We start from the raw sequence: 15,027 nt of genomic DNA, 5'->3' as shown, positions 1-15,027 counted from the left end.
GCTTGTATGACATATACAACATAGTCAGACTGTGCATTTGTGTTACCAAACATAACTTAAAATTTGGAGCAGATTACCCAGATATTAGACAATTAGGCTACAAAAGCATTGCATTATAATACAAGCTAGCATTATAAGCAGCTGTCAGATTGCCAGAATACATTACCATAACCTGTGATATCTATCAGAATAGTATTAGAACTGTAGGTCCATTCTCCCCTATCAGTATTTTGTAAGTATAGGAAGCAGGATCCATAAGGTATAGGCTATGTCATCTTATCCTAGTACATAAGGTTCCTTGTATATAGACCAAAAACATGCATTGACAACCAACAGCCAGAAGGGAGCGCTATGATGACCATATTTCTATCCTCAAGTGATAAAATGCTATCAGTTCTTTTGGTTCATGGTTTTCCTGGCTGTGTCCAAGCTGTCCTTTACACTGTTGATAGTCAATCCATCATCATCATCTCAAACAACTCTGAAGGATTGGTAATGATGCCAATCTCATGGAAGACAGGAGCTATACTGAGCAACTAAGGTCTGGTGCTCAAGTAGGCTACTGGTGTTTGCTGATCAAATGGTTTCCAATGTCTGCCCATTACTACTATCATCGGCTGCCACCTTCAGACAGTGCTGACAAAATAGTATAAATATTTTCATATTTCAAACTACTGCTACTTTCAAACAATCCCCTGACCCTGTATTTGGACTGAAATGGGCAATGCCATTTCATACAGGTAACGCCTGAATTATACTATGGGCAAAATGGGGCAAATTGGTATTTTGTAAACTTTGTGTTTTAGTCTTTAACTGGAACATTTTGCGATCATTTCCCAAATTACCAAGTGCTTCTCACCAAAAATGGCTATTTATCATCATCACTGTGCATATCATCATGGAATTTGGCTTGCACATTCATGCTCTCTTCCAAAGACTCAAATTTGATAACATTTTCCACTTTAAATCAGGTCAGCCTAACCCTACCAATTAGAAAGTTTGTATAGTATATGTATATATACTCTTTTGATCCCGTGAGGGAAATTTCTCTGCATTTATCCCGATCCGTGAATTAGTGAAACACACTTAGCACACAGTGAGGTGAAGCACACACTAATCCCCTGCAACAACAGCGGCGCCTGAGGTGCCTTGCTCAAGGTGCAAGTGTGAAATTAAGTGCAAATCTGTTTGCACCTTGATATGCATCAATGGTTGCATTTGAATGTAGAGTCAATACATAGCTGTTACTTTCTTAATGTGATGGGAGCACTACTTTCAACGGTTTGATTGTAGAGATATAAAAGAGAGAAAACTGCTGTCTAGGTGTTTGGGCTGTCTAACGGGCTATTCACTAAATTAGAAGTGGAGAAGCCAGAACTGTTCTGACTCGAAAGCGCCACTACGTGGACACACCTACAATTGCTGGAAGAGGGTCGAGCATGCGCATCAGACCGCTTTCCACCCGGCCACTATCAATCGATCAGAGAGCGGAAGATGGCGGCGCATCGAGTCTGACCGTCTAGATCGATCACCGAATAACTCGATTGGGCAGATTATGTACAGAGTGAAGAACTTCGTCCAGTATCGTACTGTCGAAAATATTAATCTTGGAGAGCAAAGCGGTTCCTTAGAGGTAAGGTAATATCATTCGCAATGCAATATTTCCCATGGTACGTTGGGGAAGGACGAGCTTCGAAGGACAAACAAAAAGGCCACCTTCTCTGCTATCCGCCATCTTGCACACTAACCATGCAACTCTAGGCACGCTGAATTAATCCCGGATAGGGAGTCAGGAGAGGATACATAATCAATCCGCAGCATCGTCAACCTAAGAGAAGTTGATTAAAATGCGAGGATGGAGCGTTGTGCGACCCATACCTTTGTGCTGCGTAGGCTTTCGCAATCGATTTGGTTAATTTGGTATTATTTGGGCGTTGTTGCTGTGTGTCTACCTTGCCATCGCAGCTACCTCTCGTTAGCGTCCAGGACAATGTAAAAGCCCCCTTAGAAATTATTGGTTAACTTTAGCCATCATAACGTTAGGTGATGCCCGGTAATCGCGCAGTGTGTAGTATCCGATTGGGGTTACGTGTTATTCTTTTAAAAAATATGCACTTAGAAATACGCAATGTTCTGTTTGTATTATGGACAGGTGGTAAAAAGTTGGATGGGTTAGAACCAGACAATTCAGCCTGCAAGCTGGCATGACGTAATGTCATGGGATCACTTTTGAATGTGAAATACCAGTCCTAAGGCCTTCATATTCGTGTAACAAATCCAAGTGGACGACCAAACATAATTAAAAAGGCCCCCTTTTCTTTTGACGGGCCAGGTATTCCATTTCATAGACACCAATCAATAATTGTTTATTTTGAGTGGTGGTTTGCATGGGGAGAATGCACACATTAAACATTTTATTTTTGTGTACACTTCAGTTTGTTACATTACTCAGTTAATGTCATTGTTCCATTAGGCCCTTCTCAAACTATACTAGCCAGGCATGGATTTCCCCTGGCACAGTGGCAAGGTTTTGGAGCAGTTAAACCACCAGCGTCAGCTGGGGTTGTTGTGTGACTGCACCTTTGTGGTGGATGGCATTGACTTCAAAGCCCACAAAGCCGTGCTGGCAGCTTGCAGTGCATACTTCCGCACTCTGTTCCTGGATCAGAAAGATGTTGTGCATCTGGACATCAGCAATGCAGCAGGTACCAATAGTACAATACACTTTGCAAAAAATAAGTTCCCAGTCCCTTTACAGAGAATATAGTAAGCTTAATACTATAAGAGTGCTATGTGTATTGGTGTACTTCAATGATATTATGTCATACCCCTATACTATCCTTGCCTTCTATTGTTCCTATAGTACAGTCTTGTAGTACTTCCCCAAACGCTAGCCCAATATCTATAATTCCTATGATTATTATAATTTGTAAAATACTAAAAGATTTGATGGGGTCCAGAGAAGTTGGACTTCCTTTAAGGACCTCTCTTTCTTTCTTTTTGGTTGATGTGGTTGATGTGGTTGGTTTCTTTTTTATTTTGCTCTCAGGTCTGGGTCAGGTACTTGAATTTATGTACACTGCCAAGTTGAACCTGAGCTCTCAGAATGTGGAAGATGTCTTGGCTGTGGCAACATTCCTGCAGATGCAAGAAATTGTCAATGCCTGCTCAGCCTATCAAACCCTGGCCGTCTCTCCAACTGACACAACTACAGCTCATGACTCCACAACTAGTAAGTACAACCCAAATCATAACCTGCTATTAGATTATACATAGTCTTTGAAAGGCTGGGAATACAGACAAACATACAGTCATGAAAAATTCTGCTTCACTGGTGCTTTCCATGACTCCAACCCTTTTGATAGCAGATAATGCTGAGGAAGGTGGACAGAAGTCAGATTTGGACAAACCTGTGACGGAGGAGGAGAACAGTGCCCCACTAGTGAATGGGGCATCTGACAAGCAACCCCTCAGCGAGCAAGGGCCTTCCTCGGAAGCCACAGAGGATGAGCAGGCAGCGATCAGCATTGCGGAGTGCTCGACCGCTCAGGTGAAGACGGCTGTGGCCCGAGCTTCCCGCATGCCCAAAGCCCCGTCTTACACCAAACCCAGGAAGGCCGGGGTGACCTCTGAAAAGAAAGGGCAAGCGGAGGAGGAAGAGGAGGGGGCAGCTAAGGAAGTTCCATTTCAGGATGACCCCTCAGATGCTGACTACACACCTAGTTAGTAACATGTGTCCCTATTCATTGCTGAATTCCTTCAAGTGATATATTTTTGTCACCATGACATATGACTATGACACATGTCTATGAAACATTGTTCTGTTGTTACAGAGGTCCCATACAAATCATCAGCAGCAGCTAAATCCTACATCAGCACTCGTAGGAGCAGGCTGAGGACTGCGTCAAAGCGCCTGCACGCGCGGGGTATGCGCACCCACTCAGACCTTTTGACAGTTGTGACAGTCTTGTTTAGCCAGAGCCAGATAGAAGAGTCCAATAACATGATAACATAAAATGTCTTCTCCTAAAGGTCGTAATGGCGGCGTGGAGTCAGAGGAGACCAACACAGCTACCGAGGGGAACAGCGCACATGCGGCTGAGGAAGAGGAGGAAGCTGGAGAGGTGGAGGATGAGGAGGAGGAGGAAGAGGAAGGGCAGGAGGATGAGAGCGGAGGCGAGGGCAGGTCAATCAGGACAGGGGCCATCTCTGACCGGAGCGAGTCCCGAGCATACAGCTCCTTCACCCATAAATGTGAGGTAAGAAAATGACAGAGTCATGTATGAGTTATACATCCTCAGCTGGGTTTACATATAAAAACAAACATATGATTATAACCACCCTCAAGGCTCTCGTTCTGACATATGGTTTTTGCCAATGGTGCGTAGGACTGTGGGAAGAAGTTCACTCACACGGGCAATTTCAAGAGGCATATCCGTATTCACACGGGTGAGAAGCCCTTTAGTTGCAGAGACTGCCACAAAGCCTTTTCGGATCCAGCTGCCTGCAAAGCACATGAGAAAACACACAGGTGAGAAATAAAGGACCTCTACTTTGTATAATTCTCAACTACATGGAAAAGATCCAGAATATATTGAAAGTATTTTTTGTTGACCATAAAGAGTTTGACAATCAGTGAATATAAACATTTTAGTGTCAAATAAGACATGTACATCCAGACACAAGTCAGTCCTTGGTCAGAGAAATAAATGAGACAAATGGAAAAAGTATGATTTTCAAGTCTATTTTATCACCTGTCTGATATTGTGAGAGCAATATATCCATGCCCTCTCTTTGCTCAGTGCTATTGTACTTTATTGAGTATTGCTGTTATGATAATGTGTCATTAGCCCACTGAAGCCGTACTGCTGTTCGACGTGTGGTAAGAGCTACCGGCAGATCAGCCTGCTCAATCTGCACCGCAAGCGGCACACAGGCGAGGCTCGCTACAGCTGCGAGGACTGCGGCAAGCTCTTCACCACGTCGGGCAACCTGAAGCGCCACCAGCTGGTGCACAGCGGCGAGAAGCCGTACCGCTGCGACTACTGCGACCGCGCCTTCTCCGACCCCACGGCCAAGATGCGCCACCTGGAGACCCACGACACCGACAAGGGGCATCGGTGCTCCCACTGCGACAAGAAGTTCAACCAGGTGAGGAGGATGGCAGGGTGCAGTTCTTTATTTTTAGATTTGTGTGTGTGTGAGAGAGAATGAGCAATGTAAGCTTATATAAGGTATGAGGTCCTGTGGCTAAGAAGCAGGGGTGGGTAGTAACATTTGCAGACATGATATTGATATTGGCCTGCAAGTGTGACACTGAGTGTATTGGGTATTGTAGCATCTCTATGGGGCATCATGAAGAAAGCAAAGTGAGATGTGATTGTATCATGACTGATTGGTGAACCTGGTGCTTCTTTCCTTTGCTCTGCACACAGATCGGGAATCTGAAGGCTCACCTGAAGATCCATATCGCAGACGGGCCACTGAAGTGTAAGGAGTGTGGCAAACAGTTCACCACCTCAGGTGAGGAGAGATGAGCACAGGAGACAGACAGAAGCACTGTATGGTGCCAGGAGGCGTGTGTCTGTCTGTGTGTGTGTGTGTGTGTGTGTGTGTGTGTGTGTGTGTGTGTGTGTGTGTGTGTGTGTGTGTGAGTGTGCGTGTGTAAGTCTGTCTGTCTCTGTATCTGTGTCTGTAAGTGAACATGTGTTGGCTTGTGTGGAATTGAGTCTGACACCAGACAGTGCGTGTGAAAGCCAGTCTGACAGTGATTTGTGTGTGTTTGTGTGCAGGGAACCTGAAAAGACACCTGCGGGTTCACAGCGGGGAGAAGCCCTATGTGTGCATGCACTGTCAGAGGGCATTCGCTGACCCGGGAGCCCTGCAGAGACACGTCCGAATCCACACAGGTGCGTTGCTCACCTGAGCGCACATTACTTATGAGGATAATAGATTACAGGGATAACAAGAGACACAGAAAAAAACAGACAGGTCATGACTAATGGAACACAGAAATTTCAATATACATCTCTGATATAACACAAGCGTGTGCTGTTCTCATTACATGATATGCATTATTCGAGTGAAACAGACCCTAATTTGAACCCTAATTTGAATGATGGGCAGAGTGCAAAGTCTAACTAAAGCCAATTCAATAACTAGGCAACTTGCTAATTTAATACCATGGATCAGACCTTAAGCGCAAACATTGATGAGCCCATAGATATTAGAAAGCTAGATACCGCATTGGGCTCCAGAACGTACGTAAATAGCGATGCCATCTTGGTGGGGGCAAAAATCACTGGAGGTCAATGGAGGAGCATGTGACTCTGACTGGAAATCAGACAGGTGTCTCTGATTGCCGGCAAGTGTTGCCGATAGACAGTAAAGGTGTTGGCCCCCAGCAATATGGCGCCGTGTTTGCATATCACTTCCGGTTCCGGCGCCAACGTGAGTGGCAGCCTGCTTAGTAGCTCTGTGTCTTTGTGTCTTTTTCTCCGTCTCTTGAATTTCCCCTTGGGGATCAATAAAGTATCTATCGATCTATCTATCTATCTATCTATCTATCGATCTATCGCCACCTTATAGAACTCGACGGACAATGCGGAATCTAGCTTTCTAATATCTATGGATGAGCCCACTTGTTTGTGGACAGACTAGTGCTCTTTGCCCGCCTTTTAAATTAGGGCCCACACTATATTTTTGACCTTTTTATTTGACCAAGCCGTATGTGTACACAGGTGAGAAGCCTTGCCTTTGTCTCATATGTGGGAAGGGCTTTGCTCAGGCCAGCTCTCTTATCGCACACGTCCGGCAGCACACAGGAGAAAAGCCCTATGTCTGCGATCGCTGCGGGAAAAGGTCAGATTTGAATGATCGCTCTGACTCGTATGTGTCCCAGAGTGGATATGGAGACATATTATGAAGCGAACAGACTCAATCCCTTATTTAACATTCATTATTTTCTGCTTATTCCCCTGTCCTCAACCTTCTTACTCTCTAATCAGGTTTGTACAGTCCAGTCAGCTGGCCAACCACATCCGACACCACGATAACATCCGACCACACAAGTGCCATGTCTGCAACAAGGCATTTGTCAACGTCGGCGATCTTTCTAAGCACATCATCATTCATACAGGTAAGAAGAACTTGCATGATGAAAACCTGCTCCCTGACATTTGAACTGAGAAAGATGGTATTTCTAAGTGGTGATTGTAACGCATGTGCAACATTTGTTTTCTTCCGTCTATGACAGGTGAAAAGCCCTTCCTGTGTGACAAATGTGGCAGGGGCTTCAACCGCGTGGACAATCTGCGCTCGCATGTCAAGACCGTTCACCAGGGCAAGGCCGGCATGAAGCGGCTGGTGGTGGCCGAAGGAGATGGAGAGGGAGACGATAAACTCCAACCAGTCTCCACGTCTGCCTCAGAGCTGGACGACAGCGAGGTCAACATAGTCACGGTCACCACCGATGACATTGTGACCCTTGCTACAGAGGCGTTGGCAGCCAGTGCCGTGGCACAACTAACAGGTTAGAAGAGAGGAACGTCACAAATTAACATTATCCATTCTGGGAAGAAAATGCGAAAGAGAAACCTATTGTGTTTGTGTGTTATTTTTGGATAACAATGTTTTTGATCAGGAGAATTTTTCTAATGCTTCTGTGAAAGGTAATTGGTTATATGGTGGCAGAGGGATTTGAAGTACAATAATGATTATTAGAATAGCTGTCTACAGAGGGGAATGAACTTGTAATGACCATTGTCGTAAACTTTAAAAACGTTTCCCTCCAGTGGTTCCAGTTGCAGCAACCGTGTCAGCAGACGAAACAGAAGCCCTGAAAGCAGAGATCACCAAGGCCGTGGAGAAGGTGCAGGAGGCAGGTGAGTGGGCCGCCTGCTAGACCTAAAAAATACATTGCAAAAGGAAATATTATAACTACTATACTACGTCCATCACACATGTATTAATGAGAAAACTTACAAACATGGTGGGAGGTAGAAACAGGTTAATAATCACAATAAATATTTTGAGGTTGACTAATAATACTGTATTGTGTATACTGTGGTTTCCCTCCGGCCCAGACCCCAACACACAGATCCTGTATGCGTGTGACTCTTGCGGTGAGAAGTTCCTGGACGCCAGCTCCCTGGCCCAGCATGTGCGCATCCACACGGCACAGGCCCTGGTCATGTTCCAGGCCGACTCCGACTTCTACCAGCAGTACGCCGCGGGGGACACAACCTGGCAGACCACTGAGCAGGTCATCCAGGGCGGAGAGCTCCTCTTCCGCACGCGAGACGGCGAGGAAGAGGTGGAGGCAGGGACGGACGGAGAGACAGTGGCACTTGAGGAAGGGCTGCCTCCGACAGAGATTAAAGAGGAAACAGTGACTGAGGTGGAGGGAGGAGGGGAGGTGGTGGAGGAGATGGACTGCGATAGCCAGACTTAGGATCTCAGAATGATCATGCTCAAGTTAGATGCCTGATTAATTGCACTATAGAAACTCCTAGGTGTAGATGATTGGTTCTGTTTTAAAATACTCTGAACCCCTTCTGTGGGTTTGTCACCAATTCATTCCTTGGTTATAAGGAAAACATATTGGGCTCATGCCTGAGAGAGAAAAAAACCCTCTCTTATTTCTCCATGTTCTTTTAGAGTTTGTGATACTCTGTCTTAAGAGTATAATCAGGGTGTTGATTAACAATCAAATGCAGACTCTCAGTAATAAATGTGTCTCGCCCAATATAGACCTAAATGTCACATTCAAAATAATGTTTTTGGAACAATGTGTAGTATATCACTAATTTATTTTACTTATCTAAATAACAGTATATCTTCCTAGGCTTTTTCAATACTCTTGTTGCTATATTTCTTGTCAGCTTTGTGACAGAATGCACCTTGTCTATTTTATGTGGTTGTAAATACTCCTATCCTTTCCACAGACCAGTAGAATAAGAACCATGCATGTTTTGCACCCATAGTGTAAAAGATGCTATATGAAATCATTAACACCTATCAAAAACTCATAGTTTGGAAATGATTTGTTATTCATAAAAAAAAAAAAACAATTACACCTTCAACCCCAAATTATAAAATGCTGGGACGTTGTGTAAAATGCGAATAAAAACAGAATGTAATAATCTGCAAATCTCTTAAACTCATATTTAGTTGCAAAAAGGACACAGACAACATATCAAATGTTGAAAATTACAGATTTGACGAAAAAGTTGGGATGGGGGTAACAAAATGCTGGAAAAGTTGTGTAATTATAAAGAAAACAAAAGGAGGAATGTTTCACAACTAATTAGGGTAACTGGCAACATGATTGGGTATGAAAAAGAGCATCCCAGTGAGGCAGGGTCTCTTAGAAGTAAAGATGTAGGGGTATTCATCATTCTGTGTAAACCAGTGGGCACAAATTATGAAACAATTTAATTTAAATGCTTCTTAACATGAAATTGTGAAGTATTTGGGGAGTTAATCATCTACAGGACATAATATGATTAAAACATTCAGAGAATCCAGAGAAATCTTTGCAAACAAGGGATACAGCTGAAAAACAATATTGGATGGCCGTGGTCTTTTGGACCTCACATGGCACTGCATCAAAACCAGACCTGTTTCTGTAAAGTAAACCATTGTATGGGCTCAGGAAAACCTTTGATAACCAGTCACAGTTTGAGACTCAATTCAAAACCATGCAACAGCCAAAATTGTATTGACACATGATACAGAAAATACTGTTGTCTTATCTGGGCCTTAGCTTGGAAATCATGGACTCATCTGGGCTAAAGAGGAGAGGGCCTATCCAAGTATCCAACTTATTCAACTTGTTTTAGTGCTCAGCTCGAAACCCAACATCTATGATGGTGTGGAGATGAATCTATCGGAGATGAATCTATCACAATCTATTCTGAATGATGTATACAGGTTTTGAGCAACATATCCAGGGAAGACCTTGAATATTTCAGGATAACAATGCTAAAATGAATTCTGCACATATTTAAACAGTATTTCTCCATAGAGGAATAGTCTGGGTGCTAAGATGGCCTGTCTGCAGTCCAGACTTGTCAAATTAGGTGCATCATGGAATGAAAAACATGACTAAGAATACCACATACTGTTGAGCAACTGAAATCCTTGGGCAGTAATGGGACAACAATTCCAGGCAACTGAAATCCTCGGGCAGTAATGGGACAACAATTCATTCTCAGAACTCTAGCAACTGGTCTGCTCAGTTACTAAACATTGACAGAATTTTGTTAAATGAAGAGGTGAAGCAGCACAGTGGTGAACATTCCCTGTCCCAACTTTTTTGCTGGTCCCAACATGTTTCTGGCATCAAATTCAAAATGAACATATATTTTCCATCAATTTTTTTACACATCACAACTTTTTCTGATTTGGGGTTGTATTAATACATTTATTAAACTGAAGGTTGTACAAGATGTGTTAGGCCTACTCTGTGCATTGAGCAGTGTGACCATTTTTAGGCAAACGCAATGATGTGAAATCTTTAGATCCAAAAGTAAAGCCAGGTGAATTTCTTGGTAACTTTACAGATGCTTATTCCTTTATCAGAGCAAATGTCAGTCAGTGTTTGCAAAGTAATCACATATTAAACCTGACTGCATTCGTAATAAAAAAAACATTTGAGGCATTTTGTTTAAAAAGTAAAGACTTATAGACAAAAGAAAGAGTCAGCTTGCCATAAATTGAACAAACTTTGACATATGAATTTTTCAGAAATGCAGTTCTCCTATTGTAGCACTAGAGGCTCTATAGTGAAGAATAGTAAGGATTGGTCAGTAATAAAGATAGAGTATATATGTACAATTCAGTTTTGTTTTATATATATATATATTAAAAACAGGTTCAGTGATGAGGTACACGCCCTTCCAAAACAGTAGTCTAGCACAATATACTGTCTGTCAGTATATCTATGTGGTCTAGCACTACCTGAATGAATGGAATGAATATACTGCGTTATCAAAGCTCCGCTTTAACCCTCTCTGGCATGTTCCGGGTTGTGCGTGAACGCTTATGATTGGTTGAATCTGGATGGGCCAAAGGTTACCCAGTTTCTTAGGCTGACGTTGTCTAAACGGGAAAATGGCGGTGGAAGAACAGTCTGCAGCCGAATGTGGCCGCTCCTCAGCTTACAACTGCAAAAGACGTAGTGTTAACATGGCACAGTCTTCACAAACAGGAATAGTAAGTAATGTCCTATTTGTGGCGTCTTTAGCTTGCTTGTTGCAAGTAGCCATTGGAGACGGAAAGACGCTCGTGCTGTTGGACAACCCGAACATCAAAGACACTCATTCAATATTCTTCCGCAGTCTAGCCGGTGAGTATCGGTGTTTGAGGGTTCATCAGGCGTTCATCAGACAGTGTAATAGTTTAGCTATCCTGTTGCACTCTTACGTTTATGTAACGTTAGACTACATTTCATTAAAGGTATCACGCTAAGTGTTATTTGACGTGTCGTTATTCCCTTCCTTATCACATGCTTTCGACTACCAAATAAGTGCACCTTCAGGATGTACACAACGTTGGGCCAGTGCTCATACACATATTTATTTAGATGGCTTTCTTCCTAACCCAGCTGTTGTCTGTTGATTTGCAGACCGTGGATTCGACCTTACATTCAAAACTGCCGACGATCCTAGCCTGTCTCTCATTAAATATGGCCAATTTCTGTATGACCATCTCGTCATTTTCTCCCCATCGGTGGAAGGTGAGTGTGTTTCTGTGATTTTACCGAAGAGGCGACCTACATTCCAGGCTGGCAGTAGTAACATTTTTGTTTTTTTCAGAAGCATTTAATAGATGGCGTTGTCTGTTTTTCAGACTTTGGCGGAAATATCAACGTAGAGACCATCACAGCCTTCATTGATGGTGGAGGAAATGTCCTTGTTGCTGCAAGCTCTGACATTGGTAAGGAAGTGGAGAGAGCCTTCGATTTGATCCCTGGTTTGTTTGATGTATTACCAGACAGGTTATGAGGTGGAGAGCAGAGCTGTAAAACATTGCATTTCCTTGTTGCTGTTCAGGTGACCCCTTGAGAGAACTTGGCAGCGAATGTGGCATTGAGTTTGATGAAGAAAAGACTGCTGTCATTGATCATCATAATTATGATGTGTCAGACCCTGGTGATGTAAGCCTTACATTTTCTACTGTCCCACATAATCGCTTTTATTCCCAAACGAACTTTGAGGTCACAATGTAAGAATGTCAAATGCTTCCTAAAAGTCAGGTTTGTTTGGGTTCGCCAAACATGCTATTCATAGCAAGTGTGTATCTTATTTGTTGACGTGTTTTTATTTCCCAGCACTCTTTGATTGTGGCTGACCCAGAGAACCTGCTCAAAGCACCAACTATTGTTGGCAAGCCCACTGAGAAACCTATCCTTTTCAAGGGTGTTGGGTAAGTTCAGTTTTGTTCAAATAAAATGGTCAGACCATCTGTAAATATTTTGTAAATGTTAATTGAATTTTTATACAGGGACCCTTGTAGACTACCCCACAAAAAACTTACCAACAGAAACAATTTGTTTCCATTTCTCGGGTTGAAGTACACATTTGAGTGTCTTGTCTTTTATGAAATATATTTGGCCTACAACTTATCTCTTTACTCATAAATGTTACCATCTAATAATATGATGAATGCATTTACATTTTAAAAATATTATGCTGATTGACGTAGCCATCATACTGGTGGTGCCTTGTTTTGTTTGGAGTACCATGGTTTGTTCAGTGAAGCCATCATGGCGGTGCCTTGTTTTGTTTTCTTTAGCATGGTGGCCGACCCTGATAACCCTCTGGTGCTGGATATTCTCACCGGATCCTCCACCTCCTACTCCTTCTTCCCTGATCAGCCCATCAAACAGGTAATACTTTTTTTTTAAACCTTACATTCTTCCATGTTTTTTTTTTTTTTCAAAAATATGATCCAAAATTGTTTTTCTTTGAAACATCTATCTTAATGCTTTCTCTGTTCCCCAATGCCAGTACCCTCACGCTGTGGGCAAGAATACACTCCTGATTGCAGGCCTCCAGGCAAGGAACAACGCCCGCGTGGTCTTCAGCGGATCTTTGGACTTCTTCAGCGATGCGTTCTTCAGCTCCGCTGTGCAGAAGGCTACACCTGGATCCCAGCGGTACACCACCACCTCTCACTTCCTCACCACTCATCACACCATTATCTCTCTCTTCCTCTCAAGTGGAGCACAGAACCCTCATTGTGGTTCCACCACTATAATATCAAAATAAATATCATATTTCCACATCTTTTGCATTATGGCTGTAGGAGGTTAGTATGAACACATGTTTACCTTTTAAAAAGGCATGATTTTGGGGAACAAAACCTGAAAACCTTTTTTTTAGTGTAAGGATTACACTTCTATGTTATATATGGGAAAAAAGTTGTTTGAATGTCACGCAACCTCCTAATGCTCAACTGTTCACAGACATGACCAGAATGGCAACATGGAGCTGGCCGAGGCTCTGTCCAGCTGGGTGTTCAAGGAGGCTGGCGTGCTCAGGGTGGGAGCTGTTACCCATCATCCTGTTGGAGAGAGCACCCCACCAGCTGCCTACACCATCACAGACCTGGTGGTGAGTGTCTGCAAAAACAGCTCAGTGATGTTGGTTTTAAGCTTTAGCTGAATCTGCAAGGGGATGGTGAAGTAACGCCATATTTTTCTGGAGTATCTGCTACGTATAGCGCTAACATGATCATATTCCTAACAGGAGTACAGCATTGTGATTGAGATGCTGTCGGAGGGCCGCTGGGTGCCCTTTGATGGAGATGACATTCAGCTGGAGTTTGTCAGGATTGACCCCTTCGTCAGGACCTACCTCAAGAAAAATGGTATAGCCCCAGTTGTTGACCTTAAACACTATGCTATTTTGTAGACCTCCTATTCATTTTCTTTCTTGCCAACTTGAATGTAATAGTCTCACTTTTAAACCCTTGCGTTTTTTGCAGGTGGAAAATACAGCGTCCAGTTCAAGTTACCAGATGTGTATGGTGTATTTCAGTTCAAGGTTGATTACAACAGGCTGGGGTACACACACATGTACTCCTCAACACAGGTGAGTACTTCACTGTGCAGGGAATTGAGTTTTGAGTTCGATTGGGGCCATGTTCTTGTTGTTGCTTAGTCTGAATCTGTTTTAAAAAAATCATGCCTTTTTCATAAGGCCGCCTTGATTCTGAACTTGCGCGTTGTGGGTGTGACAAAAGTGTGAATGGGACAATGTGTGCAACTCAAAAGTGTGTAAAAAAATGATTACATGTGAATGGGAGAATGTGGTCCTGATATAGAAGCACAAGTCTCAGTGTGATCTTTGAACGATGCGTCTTTCTTTTGTCTTTCAGGTGTCTGTTCGTCCACTGCAGCACACTCAGTATGAGCGTTTCATCCCCTCTGCTTACCCTTACTATGCTAGTGTCTTCTCTATGATGGGCGGACTCTTCCTCTTCAGTGTTGTGTTCCTACATATGAAAGAGAAAGAGAAGTCAGATTAAAGAGGTCAAGCACTGGAGTATTGGGGTCAAAGCCATGTTTGTGACAAGACCGAAGGGGTAAAGGGTGGGGGGTTTGAGTGTCATGTACAACGTCCAGGCTGTTGTGTACCTGGGAGAAACCTGAAGAAAGGAGCTGTGTATGAGTTTGATTTGGATTCATAGAGTGTGCTATACCACCACTGTTTTTTACAGACAGTAAGGACCTAAATTGTTGCTTCTTCACCGTGTATATAATGTTTTTTTTCACAATGGAGGATCTCTACATACTTAAAATGGAAAAATAGGCTGAGTTTCTATCAGTGTCAGTGAATTGAAAGTATGTGTTTTTGTTTTAAAAATTCAGACTTCTTTGTAGACGAAGATACTGATTCAATAAGAAATGCACTGATTACTTGGTCTTGAAATTGCTGGAAGAAAATGTTCAATGTTTGTATAAAAGAAGATGTTTGAATCCCAAAACTGCAGTAAAAAATGACATTCCACCCTATCTGA

The 15,027-nt window shown here is 43.0% G+C and overlaps 2 protein-coding genes across 4 annotated transcripts; both read left to right on the top strand.

Moving 5' to 3' along the window:
* The first annotated feature begins 1,476 nt into the window (after positions 1 to 1,476).
* Positions 1,477 to 9,147, top strand: zbtb17 (zinc finger and BTB domain containing 17). 3 transcript variants are annotated; one of them, XM_042099167.1, is made up of 15 exons: positions 1,477 to 1,633; positions 2,474 to 2,705; positions 3,050 to 3,232; positions 3,369 to 3,722; positions 3,834 to 3,926; positions 4,033 to 4,259; positions 4,389 to 4,531; positions 4,851 to 5,151; positions 5,436 to 5,523; positions 5,793 to 5,909; positions 6,741 to 6,861; positions 7,008 to 7,138; positions 7,256 to 7,531; positions 7,794 to 7,883; positions 8,085 to 9,147. In XM_042099167.1, exons 2-15 carry the CDS (start codon positions 2,501 to 2,503, stop codon positions 8,450 to 8,452), a joined length of 2,697 nt encoding a protein of 898 aa, XP_041955101.1. In that variant the 5' UTR covers positions 1,477 to 1,633; positions 2,474 to 2,500; the 3' UTR covers positions 8,453 to 9,147. The 3 variants fall into 3 exon arrangements, with proteins under 3 accessions (XP_041955101.1, XP_041955098.1, XP_041955099.1); XM_042099164.1 differs by having other exon boundaries at positions 3,366 to 3,722; XM_042099165.1 differs by lacking the exon at positions 1,477 to 1,633 and adding an exon at positions 1,703 to 2,332 and having other exon boundaries at positions 3,366 to 3,722.
* A 1,938-nt stretch (positions 9,148 to 11,085) lies between these two features.
* ddost (dolichyl-diphosphooligosaccharide--protein glycosyltransferase subunit (non-catalytic)) lies at positions 11,086 to 15,022 on the top strand. Its single transcript, XM_042097201.1, has 11 exons — positions 11,086 to 11,350; positions 11,630 to 11,740; positions 11,854 to 11,940; positions 12,057 to 12,160; positions 12,335 to 12,429; positions 12,799 to 12,892; positions 13,014 to 13,162; positions 13,472 to 13,619; positions 13,755 to 13,875; positions 13,993 to 14,099; positions 14,386 to 15,022. The coding sequence occupies exons 1-11, from the start codon at positions 11,116 to 11,118 to the stop codon at positions 14,533 to 14,535; spliced, it is 1,401 nt and encodes a 466-aa protein (XP_041953135.1). The 5' UTR covers positions 11,086 to 11,115; the 3' UTR covers positions 14,536 to 15,022.
* The last annotated feature ends 5 nt before the right edge of the window (positions 15,023 to 15,027 follow it).

Source organism: Alosa sapidissima, chromosome 7 (genome assembly GCF_018492685.1).
Source record: "Alosa sapidissima isolate fAloSap1 chromosome 7, fAloSap1.pri, whole genome shotgun sequence".
NCBI lineage: Eukaryota > Metazoa > Chordata > Actinopteri > Clupeiformes > Clupeidae > Alosa > Alosa sapidissima.
The sequence above is the reverse complement of the archived record's forward strand: the minus strand, read 5'-3'. Positions and strand labels throughout refer to the sequence as shown.

Excerpts from the sequence above, each read along its gene's own strand:
- zbtb17 (XM_042099164.1), top strand. The coding sequence starts at position 2,501 with ATGGATTTCCCCTGGCACAGTGGCAAGGTTTTGGAGCAGTTAAACCAC. Across the intron at positions 4,532-4,850 it reads GCACATGAGAAAACACACAG|CCCACTGAAGCCGTACTGCT; the intron begins GTGAGAAATAAA and ends ATGTGTCATTAG. Across the intron at positions 7,532-7,793 it reads TGCCGTGGCACAACTAACAG|TGGTTCCAGTTGCAGCAACC; the intron begins GTTAGAAGAGAG and ends GTTTCCCTCCAG.
- ddost (XM_042097201.1), top strand. The coding sequence starts at position 11,116 with ATGGCGGTGGAAGAACAGTCTGCAGCCGAATGTGGCCGCTCCTCAGCT. Across the intron at positions 12,893-13,013 it reads CTGATCAGCCCATCAAACAG|TACCCTCACGCTGTGGGCAA; the intron begins GTAATACTTTTT and ends CCCCAATGCCAG. Across the intron at positions 13,163-13,471 it reads GCTACACCTGGATCCCAGCG|ACATGACCAGAATGGCAACA; the intron begins GTACACCACCAC and ends AACTGTTCACAG.